This window comes from Alligator sinensis, unplaced genomic scaffold (assembly GCF_000455745.1).
Source record: "Alligator sinensis unplaced genomic scaffold, ASM45574v1 scaffold318_1, whole genome shotgun sequence".
Classification (NCBI taxonomy): Eukaryota; Metazoa; Chordata; order Crocodylia; family Alligatoridae; genus Alligator; species Alligator sinensis.
Window position 1 is genome coordinate 501,875 of NW_005842421.1, and position 23,648 is coordinate 525,522.

Consider the following 23,648-nt stretch of genomic DNA (forward strand, 5'->3'; position numbering starts at 1 on the left):
ACACGCCGAGTCTCGGCACACCCAATGTGTTCCCAGCTGGCTTTTCCCTCCCTGCCGGAAGCCGGCAGGGTTTTTAAATCTCCCGTGGCAGTGGCCCCAGCTGACAAGTAGCTGGCCTCTACCCCGCCCGGGAAGCAGCTGCTTGAAGAACCGGCAAAATATTGGCTCACATGGCTCTCCCTCTGCCCTAGCCTGCCTGGGAGGTAAGTTTCCCGGGGCACGGGTGGCCCTGCTCTCCTTTTCGGGAACACCGGGGTTAGCCCCCAGTGTTTCCAAGCCCTGTGGGAGTTTCCTGCTGCCAGTGGTGTGCTCTGAACTAAAGCATATTGAGTGTGTTTTATTTCAAAGTGCACCACCGCCATTTTCCCAGCAGAGGTGTGCTGCACCACTGATACACATGATGCATGAGGCTGCCAAAGTGTATCAATTTACATGCTCCAGCATGTTGGAGCAGGCTCACTGCATGTGTGTAAATGCTCAAGTACAAAAGCTAGAACATGTCACAATTCCTTTTTTTTTTTTTTTTTTAACACACAAAAAGGCAATACAGTGCAGTAATAACCATATAAACTGATAATGTGTATGTGGTCTGTGGGAGAAAGGACTAAAGCATTAGAGAAATCTGTCAAGCTATAATTCTTCCTTGGTCTGATATTCAGAAGTCCTAAAAACCTGCAATCTGTTAGATTCTGTACTGTTTTCAGCATTCTTAGGAACGTGTATTAAAAAAAAAAAAAAAAAATCAAACCCCTTCACAAGCATTTTCATACTTTTTACTTAAGGGACTAAATGTATGCAAGTAGTTCATTTACTCCAATGAACCAGTAATAAACCAACCATTCAGGTTTCAAATAAGGAGACTTTTGGACATGCCTAACTTTAGCTACATACGCAGCCTTGTTAAAGCCTACATAATTATTTACAGACAAATTCAAGTCATTGAAACCATATGACTGTATAAAGTCAAACCTCTTTACAAGCATCTGCAAACTTTTTTACTTGGTCTTCAATGCAGAACAGCCATCAGTTGCAAATAAGTTTTTACCTATGGTGGCCAATGAGTAGGAGCCTACTTAAATCATGGTTCCACAGACTGCATGGAAAATATGGGATTGTCTCCTATTAACCAGAAAATATGGGATTATCTGAGAAATCAACTTAAAAATAATATGTGCATTATTCCTGTAATACGCTGTTTTAGAATGTCCCAATGCTTACTGCAATACAAAGACAATTCAATAATATCACTACAGTCATAGATCACATGATTGAGAGTTACTGTTTACTTGCAGTAACCTAGACCAAGTGAAGGCATCAGTCAATAAGGTAGAGTGAAATGTTTCAGCGCCATCTTAAATGCAGTAGTTTGAAGTCTGAAGACTGAAAATAAATAAAAATGCTAAATACATTTTAGCTCAGGATTATGTAACGCAGTTCCCTGTAGGAACCTTATATTCAGATGGTGGTAAATTATTTTGTTCATTTTGCAATGTGACTTGAGATGCATTGAGAAAAAACAGCACTGACTGCCATTTAGAGTCCGAACTGCATATGAAGTGAAAGGCTTCAGGTCACAACAAAAAAAACAACCAACAATAACCTCAATGTTTAAAAGACCCACTGAAAGCAGTTTAACAAAAAGAGAAGCTACATTTGAGTTAGTGGAGACATTCACTGATGCCAACAGATCTTTGGAAAAAACGGATAACCCGAAACTAAGGGAGTACTTTAACAAGCCCTTTCCAAATGCTGGATGTTTCCCACATGCAAACAAATTTTGCCAGGTTCATCTACCAAAAGTACTTTGGTACTACAAAGTACCAAAGTACTTCAATCTACAAAATCTGAATGGGCAGAATATGATTCTGTTTCAGTTGTAGCAGATAAAGCAACAGATGCACAGGAAAACATTTTATTCATACCTGGGAGCTGGAAAGACAATGACCTATCTGTTTTTTAAACAGAGCTGGTTCAGCTCAAGTCTATAAATGTTTTTAACTGTAGCACAAGCTGTAGTGAAGGCTGTTGTAAACTACAGCTTCAAATTTAACAAGATCTCATTATTTCTCTCTGATAATGCAATGTATATGTGCAAAGCTTTCACTAATGTGCTCCATAGAGTAATGCCCAACCCAATTCATGTTACCTACAATACACACATTCTCTTTAGGAAGTGATATCTGGCATGCACGTTTTTCTGATGTGGATATCCTGGCTCCCTCTTTTAAAAAAGCATTCAAATATTGATCAGGCTGTAAACTTTGATATGGGGATTGCCAATCAAAGTGGGGATCTAAATGCAACTGTGTCACTTCCACCAGAACCAGTGTTTACAAGGTGGAATTTATGGTTTAATGAAGTTTGTTACCATGCAAAGATTAAGTACCACCAGGAATGTGTGCGCAATGAGCTTGAAATCATACCTGAAACACAGTATATGCTTAAACTATGCAATCTCTTAAAACAGGGCAACGTTGAAGATCGAATTAAGTTTGTGCCTGAAAATGCGATCTAGTTCGTGGAGCATCTAACGTGGTTTGAAAATCGGCAGGTTTTGATTCACAAAGCACATAAAAACTGGTGGATTTGATAAGCTGGGTCAAAGACATGGCACTCGCAACAATTTTCAGACTGTCAAACTGAAAGCCAGCACAGATAAGAAGTGTTCCAGGCAACAGCTGCAAAGTTAAATCAGTACTACAAATACAATCAGTCACTACGCTCTTGATTTAAACAAGCGGCTGCCTACTTTTTTTAGTGCTGTTCACATTTTTTATGCAAATCAGGTGCTTTTTCTGACACTTGACCCTCAGCTAATTAAATCAATTCCTAGATGGCAAAAAGAACATGATAACAAATGTGCTGCTTACATAAACTTTGTCAAAGAATGCCAAATGCCTTTAAATGCAACTGAGTTTTGGGATTCTGTAGTCTAATAATATGATAAATTATATGGTATAACTTATTTTCCATGGAATTTGCTATTAAATTATATGGTATATGCCTCTTTGCCAATCAGCACCCAGTGGCGGGCCTGCTGGAGCATATCCAGGAAATATCCGTGGAATTTGCTCTTTATGCTACAAACACCCTGAGAAAATTACCGCAATTTAAATAGACCCCTTCCAATGAGATTTCATACAGATTGTATTTATAGACTTAGAAAGTGTTAGGTTACTTAGTAGCAGAAAGGGACTGAAGTATAATTTATAATATAAATGCTGTTAACATACCTGATTTCAAAAAAATTAAATTACCATATACAGAAAAGTTCTACCATCTTTAAAGCTATACGTTTCTTCCATAGTGTTACTCATTAGGGGTGCACCGATAGAGACTTTGGGGGCTGATACGGATAGCTGATTTTTAAAGAGGCATAATCGGCCAATACTGATCTGATTTCCAATACAGCACGGAGAGCTGCGCGCAGCTGGTAAATCTGTTGTGGTGGAAGGGGTGCGTGGAGGGAAGGGGTGAAGGGCAGATCAAGGCCCCTGCAGTGAGAAAGGAGTGGGGCAGGGTCGGGATGGAGCCGTGGCTCATCTGGGAGGGAGGGTGTAAAGAGGTGGGGGGGGATGGCTCCTGCTGCTGTGTGCAACCTGGGGAGGGGAGGGATGTGCTTCTGGATATGTGCGGGGCCCAGGTGGGATGGGCTGCAGCTGCGGGCTGGGGCCACACCAGGCTCTTCCCAGCCAGGGCTGGGCTAGGCTGCATAGGCAGGGGCAGCACTGCGAGGGGGTTATGGGGGGAGGGGAAGTCTGCAGCCATCCCCAATTTCCCCATAGCCCTCCCATAGCTTCCCTTCCAATGCTGCCGCTTCCATCCACCCTGAGCACAACTCCGGCCCAACCATGCCCCTCTATGCAGCAGGAAGAGTCCAGCACAGCCCCAGCCTGCAACTGCAGCCCACCCCACCCACACCCTGCGCAAATCCGGGGGGCACACGTGTCCATCCCCCCCTCCCCCCGGTGTCCTCCTAGGATGTTCGCAGAGGCAGGGGGCCCCCTGTCCCCACACAATCCATGGCTCCATCCTATGCCCACCCCACCCCAGCAGGGTAGTGCCTGCTCCAGCCCCTGCCCCACTCCCTCTCACACCGCAGGGGCCTTGATCCGCACCCCCATACTCATTCCCTCCCACACTTCCCTTTCACCACAATAGACTTACTAGCTGCACGCAGCTCTTCAAGCTGCTGGGATACACTCCTTGCTGCCTATGTGCCGCACTGAGGCTGCATGCAAGCACAGGCATTTATTGGCCAAATTATTGGCCACATCAGGCCAATTTCTGATGCACTCCATTTTCTTTATATTGGTGCCGATCCAATAGTAGACTGATGTATTGGTGCACCTGTATTACTCATGCACTGAAGTCAATGGGACTACTCATGTAAAATTAGCAAATGCATAAAAACATTTCATTAAAGGACACTTAAGGTCAACTGTCTGGGTAGGCCTCCTGTTTTCTTGTTTTTTTTCCCACAGGATCAGCACAGCAAAACAACCAATCCAGACTCCAACATTTTTGTATTACTAAAATATGTAGTATGACCATTATCAATAGAATATCCAAACACAAATTACAAAAAACATGATATTATGACCTGGCCTCTTAAAAACGTAACTAATAAATATTACAATTACATGTATGCAATATTTAAATTTATATATTATTAACTGATATGCTGCTCTTCACAAAACAAGGTAAGGGCAGTTTACAATACAATATAAAACAAATTTTAGAAACAGAATATATTATTAAAATAAGATAGAATCATAAAATTTCACGGTTGGAAGGGACCTGAGGTGGTCATCTAGTTCAACCCCCTGCTCAGAGCAGGACCATCCCCAACTAGATCATCCCAGCCAAGGCTTTGTCTAGCTGGGTCTTAAAAACCTCCAAGGATGGAGATTCCATCACTTCTCTGGGTAACTCATCCAGTGTTTTACTACCCTCCTAGTGAGAAAATGCTTCCTAATAGCCAACCTAAACTTCCCTTGCTGCAACCTGAGACTGTTGCTCCTTGTTCTGTCATCTGCCATCACTGAGAACAGTCTACCTCCATCCTCTTTCGAGCCCCCCTTCAGGTAGTTGACGGCTGCTATTAAATCCCCTCAATCTTCTCTTCCCTAGACTAAATAAGCCCAGTTCCCTGAGAAGTCATGTCCCCCAGCACCCTCATCATTTGTTGCCCTCCGTTGGACTCTCTCCAATCCTACATGTCCCTTCTGCAGTCGGGGGCCCAAAACTGGACACAGTACTCCAGATGTGTCCTCACCAGTGCTGAATATTGGGGAATAATCATTTCCCTTGACCCGCTGGCAGCACTCCCACCAATGCAGCCCAGGATACTGTTAGCCTTCTTGGCAACAAGGGCATACTATTGGCTCATATTCAGCTATTTTTGCACTATAACCCCCCAGGTCTTTTTCTGTAAAGCTGCTAAGCAGCCAGTCAGCCCCCAGCCTGTACTAGTGCATGGGATTGTTCTGTGCCAAGTGCAGGACTTCGCATTTCTCCTTGTTTAACTTCATGCAAGTCTTTCTGGCCCCATTCCTCCAATTTGTCTAGGTCACTCTGAATCCTAGCCCAGCCCTCCAGTCTATTACTCCCCCCAGTATGGTATAATCTGAAAACTTGCCAAGTATGCACTTTATGCCATAGAGTACATAGTATATAATGAAACAGCCACCCTAAACAATACCCTAAAATTAAAAAAATTCCACCCCACTCCATCTCCTACCCTCCTGCTTTTCACCTAAGTGCCCTCCTTCTGCCCAACCCAACCTCACTTCCCAACCTTCCCAACTCCTAACTCACTTCCTTTTTAAAAGACAGAAATGTTCTTCCTGTACAACCTCCTTCCCCACCTGCTCCCACTCCCCTGCTTTTCAATAAGGCAGTACTGCTGACTTACGCCAATTGCCTTGTCCAAAGATGAAAATAGTTTTTCAAGTACTGTATGTGTTGTGGTTGTACACCTGTAATAACAACTGCTGTGAAACTCTTCTTGTCCCTTTCTTCAATAATGAGGTTATGTAGGAATTTTTCATCATCAGTGGTGATGTGAGTAGAATCAGCTGGCTAAAAATAAAGGAAAACATAAACAAATAAAAAATGCAACTGTATATCACTCAGAAACAGGTAAGAAAAAAAAAAAGTCCTACCAGCATATGGATGCAAAAAATCCAGAATACTATTGCAATGTCAGACAGCACTTGGAAGACATTAATGGTTCAATTAAATTACCAAATGAAACAGCCTTTCAGCATTCTAATATTATAAAAGCCTTCACCGGTCTATCTGTCTGTCTGTCCATAACGCTTTATTTGCACTATGATTGGCTGACTGAAACAGCCAGAGCGTGAATATAGCGTTGGGACAGGAGGTGGTGGTGTGCTGCCATGATGGTGTGGACACAGGGGATGGAGGCCACCCTGCTCTCTGGGGGCGGTGGCAGGAGCAGACGGAATGGGGGAGTGAGGCCAACGGTGCTGGCCTTGCCCTGCCCTATCCTGCTCCCTGCAGGTGGCGACAATCGAGTGGAGAAGGAAGGGCGAGCCTACTGGAGCTGGCCTTGCCCCCACTCCCTTGCTCCTTGGAGGTGGCAGCAGTAGCGGGGGGAGGGGGGGAACGAGTGGGGTCAGGACGCTGTGGGGGCGAGGCCACCGGCACCCCCCACAACCTCCCCCCACCCCCCGGCTCCTGCTCTCCCAGCCCTGCTGCTGGAGCAGTCCCCGAGCTGCCAGGGCTACAGGGCCAAGGACCCAGGTCTGCTGCCCCCCACCCCGCTTGCTGCAGGCTCAGGGGGGTAGCTCCCTGTTGCAGCGCACACTCCCAGGAGCCAGAGGGAACCAGTGTCACCTAAATCTGTGCATGGGCTGGGGGCTGCGCACTGTCCATTTCAGGCTTGGGCTCCGACCTGCCTTCCCCCGCACAGGGCCTCTGTAGCCTGGTGCTGCAAAGAACAGCAGGGCGGTGCAAGAAGCTGCCTGCTGCTGCAAGCTCTGCACTGCCTTGGTGAGGTGTCCTCTGCCTGCCTGGCTGCAACAGGGGTGGTGGTACAGGGTTGCATGCAGGGGCCAGGGCAGCACAAAGTTGCAGCGGCAGGCAGCTTCCTGCACGGCTCTGCTATTCTTCGTAGCTCTGGGTCACACCACCGGGATGCAGAAGCCCTAGGGCAGGCAGCAGGGTGGGAGCCAGAGCCTGAAGCAGGCAATGTGCATCCCCCGGTCCACACAGATTGTGGGGTACAGGTCCCCCCTGGAGTGCACAAAGCAGCAGGGACAGCCCCCCTGCCCCACGCATAGGTCTGAGGGGCACAGGTCCCCTTTGCTTCCCAGGAGTGCATGCAGTGGCAGGGAGCTACCACTGTTCACTTCTGGGCAAGCTGCCCACGGCCCCACCCTGCTCCCCACTGGGGCCCTCAATTGTGGCCCCAGACCTCAAGCCCCACAGACCTCCCGACTGGGCAGCAGCCCCAGCCCTCCCCAACTCCCTCCCTATGGAAGCCTCAATCCCTGCCTACATATCTGCAGGAGCTGCTCTCCAGGCTGCCTGAGGCCACGTGTGTGTACATGCACATGGTGCTCCCTGCCTGAATGCCCTCGTCCTGCTCCCCCCAGCCCCCCGCAGGCTGGAACCCTGCCAGCCTGCAGGGAGCTTGTTGCAAAACTGCAAAATCCATGGGCTTCTCCAGTAAAATGAGAAATCTACGTTTGCCTCCAGTAAGAGGTAAAATCCACGGTTTATTCCGTTCTTCGGCGGGAAGCAGAAAAGCCAGATCCCTGATAATGAATGATTACCTTCATCATTTAACGCATTAAAATCATACAACTCATGTGTCATGAGTAGTTAATTTGCCAAAACGTTTTTAAAGACGATAATTGTTGATATAGTTCAGTAGTACCCAGACAGGGGTGGGGTGGGAAGCAGACCGGCCCCAATCTGGGCACACTGGGGGGGGTGGCAGGGGGAGAATACAGGAACTAGCCTGGTCCTGATCTGGATTTGTGGGGGTAGGGCTCAGCCTTGATCCCCCTTTGTGGGCAATGGCCTGGGTGAGGCTGGAGCCAGCCACATGGAGTTTCTATTACTCCCTGCTGCCAAGTTGTCCAACCCATGGGGGCTCCCCACAGGCCACATTTGGCCTGCAGGCCTGAGGTTCAACGCCCGTGCTACAGTTGATCCATATTTCCATTGGAGAAGGTAATACTAAAGAAGTGTACTTTGTGCATGCAACAGAAGATGTCAAATCCTTAGCCGTGATGGTCCTTGATTCCCATTGGAATATGGAAGTCTGTTCCAGAGTCTCAATCTCCTTAAAGGATAACCTTTACTTTTATGGTAAAAAAGTTTCACTTTGCAAAGGGTGCATATTTGTTAACTATGATCTGCCATCCTGAAATTAGGTAAATCTTTTATATATTCTGGGTCCAGACCATTGAGCACTTTGAAAACAAGGACTGTGATGAAAGCTATCCAACTTCTAGGCAACCCTGTCATGCCATGGGTTGATCCTGGCCTGCATCCCTAGTTCCCCAGTTGTAGGTTCCCCTGGTACTGCCAGCTGTGCTGTGCCATCCTGCATCACACCTCCTGAGGCAGGGGCAGGGAATCGAGGCTGAAGGAGAGATAGGGGAGCCCAGGGACCCTAGTTTCTACTGAAGCGAGAATGGCAAACCCCCTTCTGGCCACATGTGACCCATGGGATGAGAGTTGGACAGTTATTCTATAGGAAGCCAGACTACACAAGGACAAATATGGTAGGTCTGCTGTACTCTTGTGTTGCTGCAGAGGTGTAACACAGTGTTCTGTACCAGCTGGAGCTTCCTATAGTTTCATGCTCAGGTATATTGTACTCCTGGAGCAAGTGACAAAAAGATGTACATATGGGGCTAAGTCACTGTTTTCCAAGATGGGATGGGGTCTCTAAGCCAACTAAAAAGTGACAGAAAATACACTGTGCGCTATGCAGAGCTAAGGACCTTGGCACTTGACACTTCCATCAAGCAACCGGTAATATTGTTCAATGGAACTGTCACACCATGTGACTTGCTTCAGTCAGGTTTACAGAGCAAGCTATAACCAGAGGGGAAAAAGGGTTCTTTGTACTGGCAGTGACTCGTTATGTGTTCAACATAGGTGTCTCTTGACAATTGGATGATATTGGATACCATGAAGTGCCACATCAGTTTTGCATAGTTGAGAGGTACCCTTCAGGCTCACAGGACACTCACTATTTGAGTCCCATGTTCCAAGTGCTTCAATGGTCAGCACCTGTACCATGACATCATACCATTTCTCCCTCAGAGTATCAGCCTGTGGCCTGCTTGATTGGCTTTTACTTCTGAGCTTAGAGAAAAGCCTGCCACCAGTTCTTGAACTGGATGATCAAGATGATCATCGGAAGCTTTATGTTCTCCTCATCTATCACCGCAGTATCTGGATGCGGTCACCTGTCACAGCCTGGGACCATGCGGTTCACAGCTACTGTCCCAACTGTTGTGGAGAAGGCTTTCACCAGCCAGTCCTGTTGCATAGGGCTTATAGTCACACAAGACATGGGGCAGGGTCTCACTGGTCCCTGCATCTCCAGCACCTTCTATCATGTTATCCAAAGTGAATGGCACCATTGAGCAAGAGGCAGTTGAAACAGGCCCAGTGGATAAAGCACGAGTCCATGAAGTGCTTGCTGGCATCCACCTCCTTGCACTATGTCCAGCAGCAGCCAATGGACTGCATGGCATTGCAGACTCAGTTCCACAGCAAGGAAAAGTACCTGCTGTATCACCCCAATTCACCCTCCAGCAATTCACTCAGGAATCTGGCCAGATCCTTATGGAATGGCAGCCTGGCAATCCTCTTCTTGGTGATCTGTTTTAGGGTTGATATTAAGGCTCCTCACCAGGGCATCAGGGCAGGTTTGGAGCTGGAAGGCATTGATAACTACTGTGACATCGCAGGTTTCCCATGCGAGGGATGCTAGCACCCCACCAATGTATGTGCAGGATCTCACTGATAGCCCATAGTGACAGGCTCATTTGGTTCTTGACAAGCTGCTTGATTTCATCTGCTTTCTTGAGAGGTATCTTGGGGACTTCTGAGTCTCTCAGGACAAACAAGATGCAGTGGATAAGGAAGGTATTTAAGGCGTTGATTTAGCTAGGGGGCCAGCAGGGAGGAGTCAACTTTGTGGGTAACTTGCAAGATTCCACAGATGGTCTTCTGGTATCCAATCTCAGTGGTTTGCAAGTGTGCCCAGGTAGAGGTAGCTCTCACCTCTCCTTCAGATGCCTCATGGGTTCACCCTGAATCTTGATGTCAGTAACCAGGATAGCATTTGTTTCCTGCTGTCTATATACTGGGAGGAATATTTGGAGGTGCTAAAGTGGAGCCCCATCCACTGGATGTCTCCAAGCCAATATCCAGCATCCTCTGGAGTTGGCTGGGCTCACAGGTAAGGAAGACTAGAAGGTCCGAGTAAGCCAGGATGTTAAGCTTCTTTTAACAAGTAACATCTTTGAGGTTGGATCACCATTTTTGCAGCAAATTATCGGGTAATACACTGTCTGAATGTATAGCATATTACAATTTAATTAAGTGATTAATTACAAGGTAAATGCAATTTTTCCATAGACCATAGTGTCAGAAAGGAATCAGGAAACCTAAGAGCAATCCTTACCTAATACACTAAATTAATCAATTGTCAGTGTGGACATTTAGACACTCTACCAGGTTCTTTGCTCACCAGCAAATAACCTCCCACCTTGTTCAGGTCAGCTTCAACCAGCTTTTCATCTCCATGCATATTTCCTCCAGCACTGAGAAATGAAATGATTTATTTGAAGTGCGGTTGTAGGTAAGAATAAGTAGAGTGGTTTGTCATCATCATCAGCATATTGCTGGCACATTAGCCTGTCATTAGATCAGTTGTTGGATGGCTGAATGAAGATCGTTGAAAGGAAGCAGAGATGTAATTTTTGTGGGACTTCACTAAGGAAGAGGGTGGAAGGGTCTAATGACAGATACGACGTTTCACTTTGCTATTTTCGGTATTTCCCATCAGGAAGGTTTTAAATATAGTTCCTAGAATTCCTGCATCTTTCAGGTGGGACAGTGGCACTCTCATGGTTGACTGCTGAATGCTAGAGTGCTCCAGGAAGATGACACCCGATACAGGTCTGCCATCAGTGACATTGAATCTCTTTGTCCCATATCCTAGCCTAATTGCACTGGCCCAAAATATTAAATTTTCATCTCTGATTTTCGCCGATCCACCCAAACTTCCTTTTATCCACTAGCTCCCCCTCCAATTCCAAGGTCTATCTACCTAAGTTTCATTGATTTACATTCATTGTTTTGTCACTCTCCTCATCTCCATACCCCGATTCTTTTCTTTTATATCCAGCTGTCCTTCTACTTCCCTGCTGAAGATCACAGCCAAGGGACCACATCAACTGCACATGAACTATAAATTCATTCTCATTTAATTCTGATAGCTTTTGTGCAAACTAACAGGATTATTTTTGTTTAATTTACTTGAATGTTGAACTGCTCACACCCACCTTTGATTTCATCTTCCTTCCCATTATTTACACATTTGAGCTGCTTATCCAAATACTTTGACTGTTTTGCCTCATTTTTCATGCTTGGACCACTCAAAGTTTTCTGTACGTTATTTATTTTTTGTAATGTCTCTAATACTTCATTCTAATTTGACTACAACAGCAATTTTCCACTCTGTTATTCCTAAACAACCCCCTACTAAATGTTCATGATCTTGGGTCACCTAATTCTCTAATTCTAATGGCTTCTGCATTAGTAAGTTGTCCATACTTTTGCTGCTCTTAACATCCTTGGGCAATCTGATAATTCTATCCTCTACTTTTGACTAAAATTTGCTTGCTTTTGTTTGCAACTCCCATCTCTTTGTTGATGCTTCTCCACCAACTCACACATATGTAAACACACACTGTGATAGAAAACATCTCCCTTTCTGATAACTCACCCCCTGTGCACTGTTAGTAACTCAAGCTCAATATGGCAAACCAGATTTTTTCTTTTAGCTTTTTCCAATCTCCCCCATCCCCATTTCTGTCAAATATTTTCAATCTTAGAATCTAAGGATGTCAAAAGCCTGCCAGTTCTTTACTTTCATTTTTTTTGTTGTCATTTTCAAGACAGTCCCAATGGGTCCCTGCAATGTACAGTGTCCTGAATACATCTTTGGTATCTATCTTCTTGCCAATAATCCTTATATCTCTATCCTTAGGCCTTATTGTCTCCTATCTACCCTGGCACAAACCGTGCCCCTCCCCTGCAAAAAATGAATTAATAATCAGGAAAGAGAAGTAGGATAAGACTACTTACCTACATTTATATTTTTCTTTAACCCATTTCATCCACAATAAGCCATCAAATATTGTTTTTCCCCCAATGGTATTCGCTTTCCCTATACATGTAACATATTGCAGGTATGTAGCTCTCTGTTATATATATAGGACACAGAGGTGCACACATAAAAGGCATACACACAGAGGTGCGGCTCTCTATTATATACTAGGTACAGGAGGGAGAAATTTCTAATTTAGACCACAAACTCTTGAAAAAGGGAATTATTTCCTAAAGGCTTGATACAAAGTTAATGATAGTTTCAGTTCTTAGTAGGAAAATGCTAAAAGTACTTTCCTTGAGATGATACAAGTGACAAAGGGAATGTGCCATTTAATGTTGAATCAACAGTCTTTCAGGTTAAAAAAAGGTAAAAGAATCATACACGAGTAATGCTTTATAAAATACTACCATAAATTTCAAAATATTTCATAGTCCAGAATATAACTGATGTTTGTGGGATATATAGAGAAATCAGTGAGGTACTAAATATAACACATTAGAGAAAGAGATTCAATTAAAATTAGAACAAAGTATCAAGGGTATTTTACCTTTCTGTTTCTAATATATCCACTGTATATTGCTTCCCTGTTCTTCTCCTTCTTTTCAAAATCTTCTTTTGAAAGTACAAGCTCATGGACATCTTGAGAATCTGTAGGTTTGCTTATCATCTATTAAGAAAAAGAATTTAAAAATCAAGAATTTAGGAGCCCCAAATTAACTAGTAATAAAAAAAGCTCAATGATGGGGTAACAGTAAAACTGTATCAGCTAATGTGTAAGATGATTTTAAAAATTAAAATGTTCAAATCATTCTACTTACTCTGGCAGACTGTCCAACGAAGAAAACTGCTTGTTTGCCTCCGACACCAAAATATGAGATGTCACTATTTAAACTACGAGGTACTGGTGGGGGCCTCACATATCCCGAATGGTCACTGAAAGGAAAATTGGCTTTAATGATTCCCCCCCCCCCCCCCCCAACACTAATGTCATAAAAATAAACACATTTTTGGTAAACATATCCTGGAATCACTTTTCTCCCACACAGGATTTTAAATTTAACAGATAATCTAACTTGGTAATTAAGGGGGAGACTAGGGGGGACCAGAAGGGTTTGGGGGAGACCTTGTTTGCCCTAGCGCCCCCCCGGGATAACAAGGAATAATGGCCACAAGTTGTTGGAGAGTAGGTTTAGATTAGACATCCGTAAGAACTACTTCACAGTTAGGGCAGCTAGGATCTGGAACCAACTTCCAAGGGAAGTGGTGCTGGCTCCTACCCTGGGGATCTTTAAGAAGCAGCTTGATGCCAACCTGGCTGGGGTCATTTGAGCCCAGTTTTCTTCCTGCCCAGGCAGGGGATCAGACCTGAAGATCTGCAAGGTCCCTTCTGACCCTACTTCTATGATTCTATGAATATTCACAATCTCGTTTTATCAATATATAAAAGTAAAAAGTAAGTCAGAACACATTGTATCTTGACAAACACAGCTGTGTAACTGAGTGGTCTCCAGCTCTTTTACCCTCAAGACCCCTTTATATAACTTTTCTGCCCTTTTTGATGGATCATGTCTATCATGTAGTTTTGTTACATTTTAACTCTTATTTGATTTACCTTTTTCCTCATTACAATTTGCATCCTTTTCATGGATACACCACCAGAGAAAAGACTAGACATACCCAGTTTCCTTTTGAGCTAACATTCTTTTATAAAGAGACAAGGCATAATCTTAAACATTTCTCCCAAATGTCAGCTCCATGCAAAGAGATATGTGCTCAAAGATGTGTGCAACTGACACTATAGTGAAAGCCCTTATGCAAAAGCATAAGGTGATAGGATAGTAGAAGATGTTGCATTAATCCTATCCCAATTTCCTCTGAGTACAGCCATATCTTCAAACATGAAACTGGTACAAAGAAGAGCCAATCAGAAAATTAGTAATTTTTTTCCATAAAGCTACGTTCTTTTATAAAAATACCTTGGGGTTAGAAAGAAGAGAAATGTTGCTGAACTTGCTTTTTAAAAAAAACATGGCACGGCAGAAATGGATGCAAGTGCCTTCAGTACTTAAATCTAACTTTAAGGATATGGAATTTGATGGACTAATGTCCTGATTTGGTATGACAAATCCTCTCCACTTAAAACAAGTTGGAGCAATCCCAAATGGAAACCAAGAAATGAACTGTTACTGTATAATGTAATTCACAACTACATCGATTACCTTGGGTTGAAAGTAAAATCTCACCAAAGATGTGTTCAATTCAGCATGCAGCTTAGGAGTGTTTATAGATTCCTCTCTGATATTAAACTCACATACTAACATCTGTGAGTAATACTACCATCAATCCTGACTGGCTAAGAAACTCCATCCTATCCTAATCACCAGGCCTCTACTTTTTATGTCACTTGCCACCTGTTGGTTGAACTACAACAATGCAATGTACCTGTGCACAAAGTCTTTCATATTCACAAAACACCAGTTGATGCAGACCAATGCAAGACATCTCCGCCGACACATCAGTTATCCCAAGCATATCAAACCCGTCCTCCACACTCTACACTGACTTCCCATAGAAAAAGCAAAGGTTTAGATTTTGATGTTCTAAGACGCACAGTGACCTGGGCTCAGAATACCTAAAAGATCAACTAGAAAATTTCCATAAGGGAAACTGGAAATTTTCAATTTTTTCTTTTGGAACAAAGGAACTTCTCTAATAAGGATAAATATCACATCCGTATAGGTGGCAGAGATTTTTTTTTGGGGGGGGGGGGGGGGGGCGAAGACTGTGGTAGGAACTTCCCCAGAAGCAAGAGCCATCAAAATCCTTGTTCTAAGCACAAGATACAATTCTTTGACCATACCTTCCTTATAAAAAGGCAGCAGGGCAGGGTGGTACCTTAGAAATAAACTGGTTCAGAAAGGCATATGCTTTTGTAGGCAGCAACCTACTTCATCAGATGCTATGACAAAGTAGGCTGTTGCCTACAAAAGTTTAGGGCATCTCTGAACCACTTAGTTTTTAAGGTGCCACCCTTCTGCCTGACTTCAAACTAATGACTAAATACCTCCCTTTATAAAAACTAATACCTCAATTTAATTCTGTATCACCACATTTTCTAGCATACCACACATCCCCCCAAAAAAGACACGCCCCCGTTTTGGGAAAGGAAAACGAAGAAAAAAAGATTCTTCCAGAATCAAGGTTGAATGCTGACTACTGGGGATCCTGACTGTAGAAGCTGTGGCTGTGAGACAGTTGACACTATGACTCCACCCCGTCATTCCCTAAGGAAGGAGGTATTTCTCTCCACAGGTATACATGTAAAATTAATTAAATTCTTAAATAAAAGCACTCCCCTGCATATTTCTCTGACAAACAAGTGACAGATGTTAACCACCTACATAACGAATAAATGGAATCTATTCAGTTAATAAGACAATGTGCCTGATAAGAACCCATACAGGAAAGAATGCTATTAACTGGATTGAGACAAGACTAAAACAAGGCAGCCAGGGAAAGGCGAGAGTCCAAAATGTTCTCCCATTTTTCCTTCCATCTGTGTAGTATTAATTTAGTTAGAAAATAAATATTTTTAGTTTTAACCTTTTGCAGTACCAGAGAATTAGGTGGATGTTTGAGTATGTTTTTAGGGAATATACATGGTCTACACCATGTCTGAAAAGAAAAAGGAAGTGTAACATATCAGAACATGAACTTCTCAATGGTGTTCTGTAAATTCACAATCTGTAACTTCTTGTATTTTGTGAAAAACAATGAAAAGGCTTTCTGACCTTTCAAAATCACCTTGTCTTGTAAATTTTGACAATCTATACACAGCCCAGTTGTTAAGCTGTTTAGAAGTCATTCCTCTTCCATTATCAATCACAGCAACAGCTGATTTTCCTTGGGATTCATCAAATAACTGTTTGGGGGGTAAAACAAACAAACAAACAAACAAACACTCAAAAATAGAACATGCAAAAATATATCAGAAAGAGTAGGCTCTCTTACATATTATATATCTTACCAATTTTATCTGTATGCTCCGAATATCAGTATTTCGGGAAGTAGCTGACAAAGAATTGTCAATCAACTCAGCAAGGGCAAATGCTTTTTAAAAGAGAGAGAGAGAAGTTACTAGTATTTTTTGTTCTCTAGAAGTAGCAGTTGAAAACTCGTGTTTTCTGGGCATGACTGAGTTCATTAAACTCTCTTGCTAAAGATGGAAAATGTATAGCTTTAACAGTGAAAATATTTGATCCACTATCTGATTGAAGAGCCACTCGTGTGTATTACTAATTGCAGAGAATCCTGATGACAGTACAAGTACCATGCATGTTTAGGAATACTGCTGAGTTATGTTTGCATTTCTGTTATTTACCAGGAAACTCTTCTCCCAGGTTCACTGGGGGAACACATCATGACACGGCTACTGCAACTGGGAATGCATTTCAGATATGTGTATTAAAGTTGCCGTGTTTAAAGAGCAAGGATGTGACAAGATTTATACAAGACAAAAAAGTTATCTAGTTTAGTTAAGACCACGTAGGAGTATGAAGAAAACTGCAGGAGCACAGTGACATTTTTGGCAAATGCAAGGAAATGTACACGGGAACAAACAATCCAAAGTACTTTATTACAACTTCGTTAGATTCTAACCAACATTAAAATCTGTGGACATAACTGAGTAATAGAAAGCAGCTGTTCAGTATGAAGCAACAGTTGTAATAGCCAAAAAATTCTGGTGCCTAAAGAAATAGATAAATAATTGAAAGTGATGGCGTACCCTAACACAGATTAAGTGTAGAACTACGCTCAAGAGAGAATCACAAAAAAGATGGCTGGACTTCAGTGAAGTATAATATTAAGAAATCTGGAAAAATGTCTTCTTCTAGAAGTCTGAAGAGTGCTAGACTGTTTATCTTAATGAAGATGGGACATGCATGCAAACTCAGAATCGTTTGACTATTTATGGCTGTCACACATGTACTCTTTGCCTTTTCCTGGTTGCCTGTGAAGATGGGAAGGCCACAACCCTTCTTAGTATTTCTGAAAATGTTAAGCCCATGACTTCTGTTGACACACAACAAAGGGCCACTCATTGGACTTGCAATGCCTAAAACACCTCAAGGAATGAAATTACTCCACAGCAAGCAACCATTTTTCTTTCAAGTGTATGTTAGTATGGATGCAGATACAGGTATCTGGCAAGCTCAACTCCTGTGGGTGGTGGGTGGCGGAGTTACCTCTCTAATGAAGGAGTACAACTGGATGTAACATACACTATATGGGCAGGGTCTCTAAAATAAAACATTTATTTGTTAACTGCAACAGATGACAAAGTGTTCATGTCAGAATGCCTAGGCAAAACCTAAACAGACTTCATGAAAACCATACTACATCCATCCACCTCTGCCTCTGTGTAAGTGCCTCTTTAGAGTTGAAACTCTAACTTTCCAAGACAGTTTCTCATACAAGAAGGCCTTCTTCATCCCCTCCTGGCATCAGTCCTCCAGCTGCTGACCTAAACTGAAGAGCACTAAGGTGCATCTTCCATATGCAAACTGAAAGGTAATCCTTTGTTTTCTGAGCTATAAAACACGCAGCTTCCCTAGAGCAGCTACTATGCTAGCAGAAGGCTTGTAACACAGACAAGCACCAACTTTCAGGACAATTCTAGTAAACAGGTAGACATTAAAGCACCTAGAAATATTGACCTTTTGACAAGATACAGGTTTCCAGAGAGACATGAAGTGATGCATTCAACTCATGCTAATGTCAGCAGAATAATAATGCCAGAGAGATGAATGCAGATTAAAACAATAGTTTTAAAAGATGTGAATCACTCCATTAATTCTCATTAAACATTTCGGTAAACGGTGGTGTTCTTTTATCCAGTGTCCATGTCTGTAAGCTTGACAGGCACAATGAGGACATATGGCAACTCTTCAACCGTGTGCTTGATAGATGCTTCCATGGTGTTGGTTTTCAGTTACCCACAAAAAGGTGTTAGACATTCCCAAATACTGGCTCCCAGAGAACAGTGAGGGGGAAAGGGTTCAGACACCTACTGGGGGAAAACAGTTCTCCAGCACATGCACAGAGGATGAGAAGGAAGTTGGACCCAATCCTCCATCTGGATGCTGGCTCGCAAGTGATCCAGCATTTGATCCCTACCCTGATCTTGACATGACCATAATAGCCTGGATGGCTGTTATACACAACACCCCTTTCTTGACATTGAACTAGTAGGTGAAGGGTGACAACGTTACATGGACATGACATGGCATTAGAACCCTGTTGCTCGCATGTTTTTCAGGGAAGCAGAGCAAGTTAAAATACTTGAGGCTGCTGCTGACACGTAATGTCATGTTTGTATGAAAAGATGCATGACTTAAAAACACAAGGCAAATTTACATCAAAGCTCACATTATTCATCAATGACTCAGCATGAGGTATTTGCTGTCTGGTGGAAAATAAACAGAATACATCTTGACCCGGCCCTTCCAACATCATTTTGTAGGATGGGCTAAGTGACAGTTTCTTACAGTTTAGTTTGGTGGCTAACATGAAGCGCAAAAAACACACTTGTTCCACCTTTTTTTTTTTGACTAGCAACAAAAATACTAATTTTACAAATGAAAACAATCAGTAGCAGGTCACACTCTCCTATAGCAGAAGACTGAATCGAGTGCTGGGAGGGGACAGAAGAAATGTTGTGGCTACTTCCCTCTTTAGCCCTTTGCGTGGAAGCACAAAGGGTCACAAGGTTCATGACTGTCCTAAGAAAATCTTTTGAATAGCAGTATCTAATATCATGCAAACACCCTACCCCCATAGTAAATCCAGGGTTTTTTTGTTGGTTTGCTTTTATTTTTTTTGTTTTTGTTTGTTTGTTTTTTTAATTAAAAGGACCACACCAAAAAAACCCAAAACAAAACAGGTTCCCATCAGTGTGTTTGCTCAATATGGGTAATGTGTTTTATAGTTATGGTGTACCGGCTGCACTTAATCAACTTCATAGTTGGTTTCCATTACAGAGCAGATTCTACTTTTGGTAGCAGCTTAATAATAAACAATGTATTTGGTGAGGTCTCCTTGTATACAAATGTCTCTGACCCCAGCCTGATCCAGGAGCAGTGGCAGTGCAGCCAGACAGGGCTCAGCCAGAGCTGCAGCTGCTATCAGTTTTGGCAAAAGCCAGACTCTGTACCCCCAGGCTAGCATGCGGGCAAAGCTTGCCAAAGCAAGGGTAAGTAGCAGAGAAGAGCAAGGGCTGCAGGGGTTGGAGAGGTGTGAGGCCCATGGCTGCAGGGGTGGGGCAGGCAGCAACTGCAGCTCTGTTCATAGCCCTCTATTCCATGATGAGGCTCCTTTTTACCAATGTTAAGTGGGAGAGAAAACTTTATCTTGGAATTGAGTAAATATGGTAGTTATTGGAGGGTTTGTCAATTTGTCTCCCCTGCTGCTGTGGCAGGGAGCAGATCACAATCCGGGCAGTGGCTAGAAAAGCAGCAGTGGCAGGGGGCAGGCAGCCTGCCCCACATGCCCAACACTTGCCCTTTCCTTCCCCCAGGGCTTATCTCCTCTACTGCTTCTGTCCCCAGCTGATCTGAACCCAGGAGGAGCCCCAGAGCAGTGGAGTTCCTGCCTTATGCTGCAGAAAGCCCGGCTTGACTAGGAATGGCAGTAGCTGTGCACAGATCCCTTCTTCCAGCACCTATCCATACCCCCCCACCTTTATTGCAGCAGGCAGATCATCGCTATCCCTGGCTGAATGAGGTTCCCTGCACAGCTGCTCCCTGCAATGTAGGGCAGGAACAGGTCTCGGGCTACGTCCCCCATGACTATATGTCAGCTACACATGTTAGCAGTGTGTAACCTCCTGTGCTTGTCTTTTGCTACCCAACAAGACTTCTCACCCAGAGAGAGTATGCTTGTTCTTTGGGACATAGGCAGCTTGCTGGTATGTGCATCTGCGTGAGCACTGTAAGTTTTCGCCTGCCATATCTTTGGTGTTATAAAAAAAAAAGAGAGAGGTTGATCTTCAATGCCCTTATACAGCCCTCACACAGACACTGCAAGCCACGTGTCTCAGGGTTCCGCCTCCCCTACACCCCGCCTGGTGCCTCCCAGATGATGAACACAAGTAAAGAATGTTTAGACAATTTCCTGAAGTCTTTGCCTAGCATTGAAGATAAAGGAAACAAAACCCTCTGCACTGGCATATCTTCTTAGCTCAGGAAGTAAAAGACCAAATCAAAATACAGTCTGCATACTGAGACTAGAAGTTGGCTCCCCTTCCCCTTTGCTCAGCTCTAGTACTCATAACTTCTTTGTCTTGCCTGCAGGTCGTTCTGGCCTGCCTCTATGTCATTGCTGCAGAGAACCGGTCCCCACCTTCTGGCAAGTTAGCCAGCTTGGAGGAGCCAAGTTTGATAAGTGCTGCTTGCTGCTGCGGTTCCCACCATCTGCCCCTGCACAGGCAAACCCTCAGGTGCACGGCTGCTGCTGGACTGCCGCAGACACTGCTGGTCCTCCCACCCATTTATTCCAGACGAATTTTAAACTCTGCTGCTACGTTCCACCGCTCCCATCGGGACCAGTGAGTCTTTATAAGCTGGGCCTAACCTGGGGCCAGAGTCCCCTGGTGCACCTGCCATACTTCCAGGTTACGATCTAGCAGCCTTGGCCCTACTGCACGTGCAGCCAAGCGAGCTCTGCTGCCACACAGTGGCATACAGGTTCTTCCTTCCTCCACCTGCTCCTGGCAGGATAGGGAGAGGGGAGGGGAGCCAGGCTAGGAGTAAGCCCTAGAAGGAGAAGCCCTAGCAGTGCCACTGCTGTCCCTCACTGAGCTGGCCTCCCTACACCACTGCTTCCTGCAGCATGGGACAAGAGCAGCTCTGTCACAACCAGATCAGCAGAATATACCACTGCTCCCCATAGCTCCTGCCTCAAGCAGTCCCACACTCAATTCTAAGATAAATTCCTGTTTTCCTCATGTTGAACGGGGGGAAGAAAATCTTATCTTGGAACTGCATAAATATGGTATGATAATCTGTAACAAGGTTTAGGAAGAAACTTTGTCACAGAGAAAGTAACTACTTATGGGAGGGTTCTATTACCTTCCACTAAAACATTTGGGATCAATCACCGTTAGAGGCAGGACTACCATGAATTAATCTTTATCCTCTATATATCCCTACTATAACAATAATCATTGACACAGTTAACCTATAAAATCTCTGGAAAGGGCAGGTAAATGGCAACTCAAAATATTGTGGGTAATTATTGTTTGCAAGTAGGTAGAAAGAAATAAAAAATAGTTGAGTTATTTTGCAATGCAGAATTTTCTGTTCAAGGTAAAGTGCACATGTATTTCTAGAAAGTTCTATGAAGGCTGCTGTATGTTATACCGTGCACTCCCCAACAAGTAGCAATCAAAACACAATTTAGAAAAGCTAGACATCATAAGTACTGAAAAAGTTAAACTTTAGTAACATTTAATAAGTCTGGGACAGAAATCGATTTCTACCTTGAAATGCAATAATCAAAAAAGATAACTACTGTACGCTAATGTAGGTATACTGTATTAGAGTACAGCTAGTTACTGTACAAATAAAAAAGTCATCATCTACAATTTTTATTCCTGTCACCCTTGGAGAAGCAACAAAGATGGAACAGCAAGCACAACAAGAGCCTGAATAACATCCCAATTAACTAAGTTTAGCTTCCAGAATCTTTCAAGAAGCTCAGGAACCAGAAAGAGCTTTTTTTTTTTTTCTCCAGTTCTTTGGTTTATCTGCAAAAAAAACTTCTACTGAAGCACAGTAAGACTGACTCAAAAAAACAGCATCTTGAGGTTCCACTTTTCAAACACAAACAGAATTACAGTTTAAAAGGGTTTCAAATAAAGGTCAGAATGTCCACGAATTAAGTTTAACAAACACACAAGAAGAATTAACAAGACAAGACATTTCTTAGAGGTACTTCTGAGGCAAAATAAACGTTAGTACTTCAATCAAGAAAACTTAGATACTTACGCAAAGGATTCTGCCCTTCACTGGCATAGTATTCATACATGCCACTTTTGACAAGCGTGTCATAGTGTGGTAGGAAGTCAATTCGTTCCTTTGTTGCTGAAAGTAGCATCTGATCCACTGACTGGAGCAAATATAAAGTGACCCCATCTTGAACAACCTCATCTGTAATGGAAAAAAGAAAAATACTAAATACAAGGGTAAAGCTCCCCAGACATCAGCCAAATGGTGCCCAAAAATCTTAGACTTTGCTGCTGCTATATTCCCTTTATTTTCTCCACTAATCGATAAAACTCATTCCTGGCAAAAGAGAAGCTAATTTTAAGACTTATTCTATTAAGCCTGGGGGGACAGGATGTAAAGTGAGAATTCCCCATTGGAAACTACTTTAAGGCTACAGTAGTCTCAAACTTCAAGCTTAGAGTTTTTACTTTTTTTCTACGAAGAATCTAAAACAAAAGTGCCCTCATGTTTAGTATGGAAATCATCCTGTTATAGCAAAACGGTTGGTACTTTTCTTAAGTCTTCAAGAAACTTAATTTTTAGTTAATACAGAAGTAAAATTATTTATTGACCACAAGTCAGCGAATTAAGCAACCTAAAGAACAGTTATATTGCTGCCATAGCTATGGCAAAGCTCTCGTTTGGATAATTAGACTCTTGCATTGGGTCCCAATCCAGTGTCTACATGCTCCAAGTTTCCTGTGGTCCCAGAAGGACACAACAAATATGTTGTCTCTTGCAGCCTTTCTAAACTGTTTGTTATGCCTTCATGTAAAAGGAGTCCAACAGTCATCAAGATAGCCTATTAGCTTAAAAAAGCACCCTCTCTCAAAACTCCAGACACTTGAGCACTCTGTGCTGCCATGTAGTTCTTCATAGATTTTTCATTTGCTACTTCAATATTTAACAGAGACAGGCTTTACATAGGAGTCCTGAAGGCTTATTGCTCTATAGCACGGACATCAAACATACAGGGCTTCTTGTGGGCTGGACTACCTATCCTAGCCTGCAGGGCTCACTGCTGTGGCTGCCAGAGCCACTGCTTCAGCCTGTTTCAGCACAACTATGGACTAAACTGGACACAGCTAGAATCCACAAATTTCCACAATTAGAAATCCTGTTTCAAATTTATAAGATTTCTCATTGGCTAATGTTATAGTACAAGCATTCTGCATACTTACTATAGAATTACAAAATAATCCCTA

General features: G+C 43.2%; 1 protein-coding gene across 2 annotated transcripts in view; it reads right to left on the reverse strand.

Moving 5' to 3' along the window:
* Positions 1-23,648, reverse strand: part of SMCHD1 (structural maintenance of chromosomes flexible hinge domain containing 1) — a 142,892-nt gene that overhangs the window by 86,663 nt on the left and 32,581 nt on the right. Inside the window, exons 3-8 of one of the 2 annotated variants that reach the window (XM_006030105.3) lie at positions 22,444-22,605; positions 16,425-16,507; positions 16,189-16,319; positions 13,216-13,330; positions 12,945-13,064; positions 5,918-6,084 (exon numbers count right to left, since the gene is read on the reverse strand). In XM_006030105.3, the coding sequence (XP_006030167.1) occupies positions 5,918-6,084; positions 12,945-13,064; positions 13,216-13,330; positions 16,189-16,319; positions 16,425-16,507; positions 22,444-22,605 (778 nt within the window). The remainder of the gene's footprint in view (positions 1-5,917; positions 6,085-12,944; positions 13,065-13,215; positions 13,331-16,188; positions 16,320-16,424; positions 16,508-22,443; positions 22,606-23,648) is intronic. The other variant, XM_006030106.3, reaches the window with a different exon arrangement.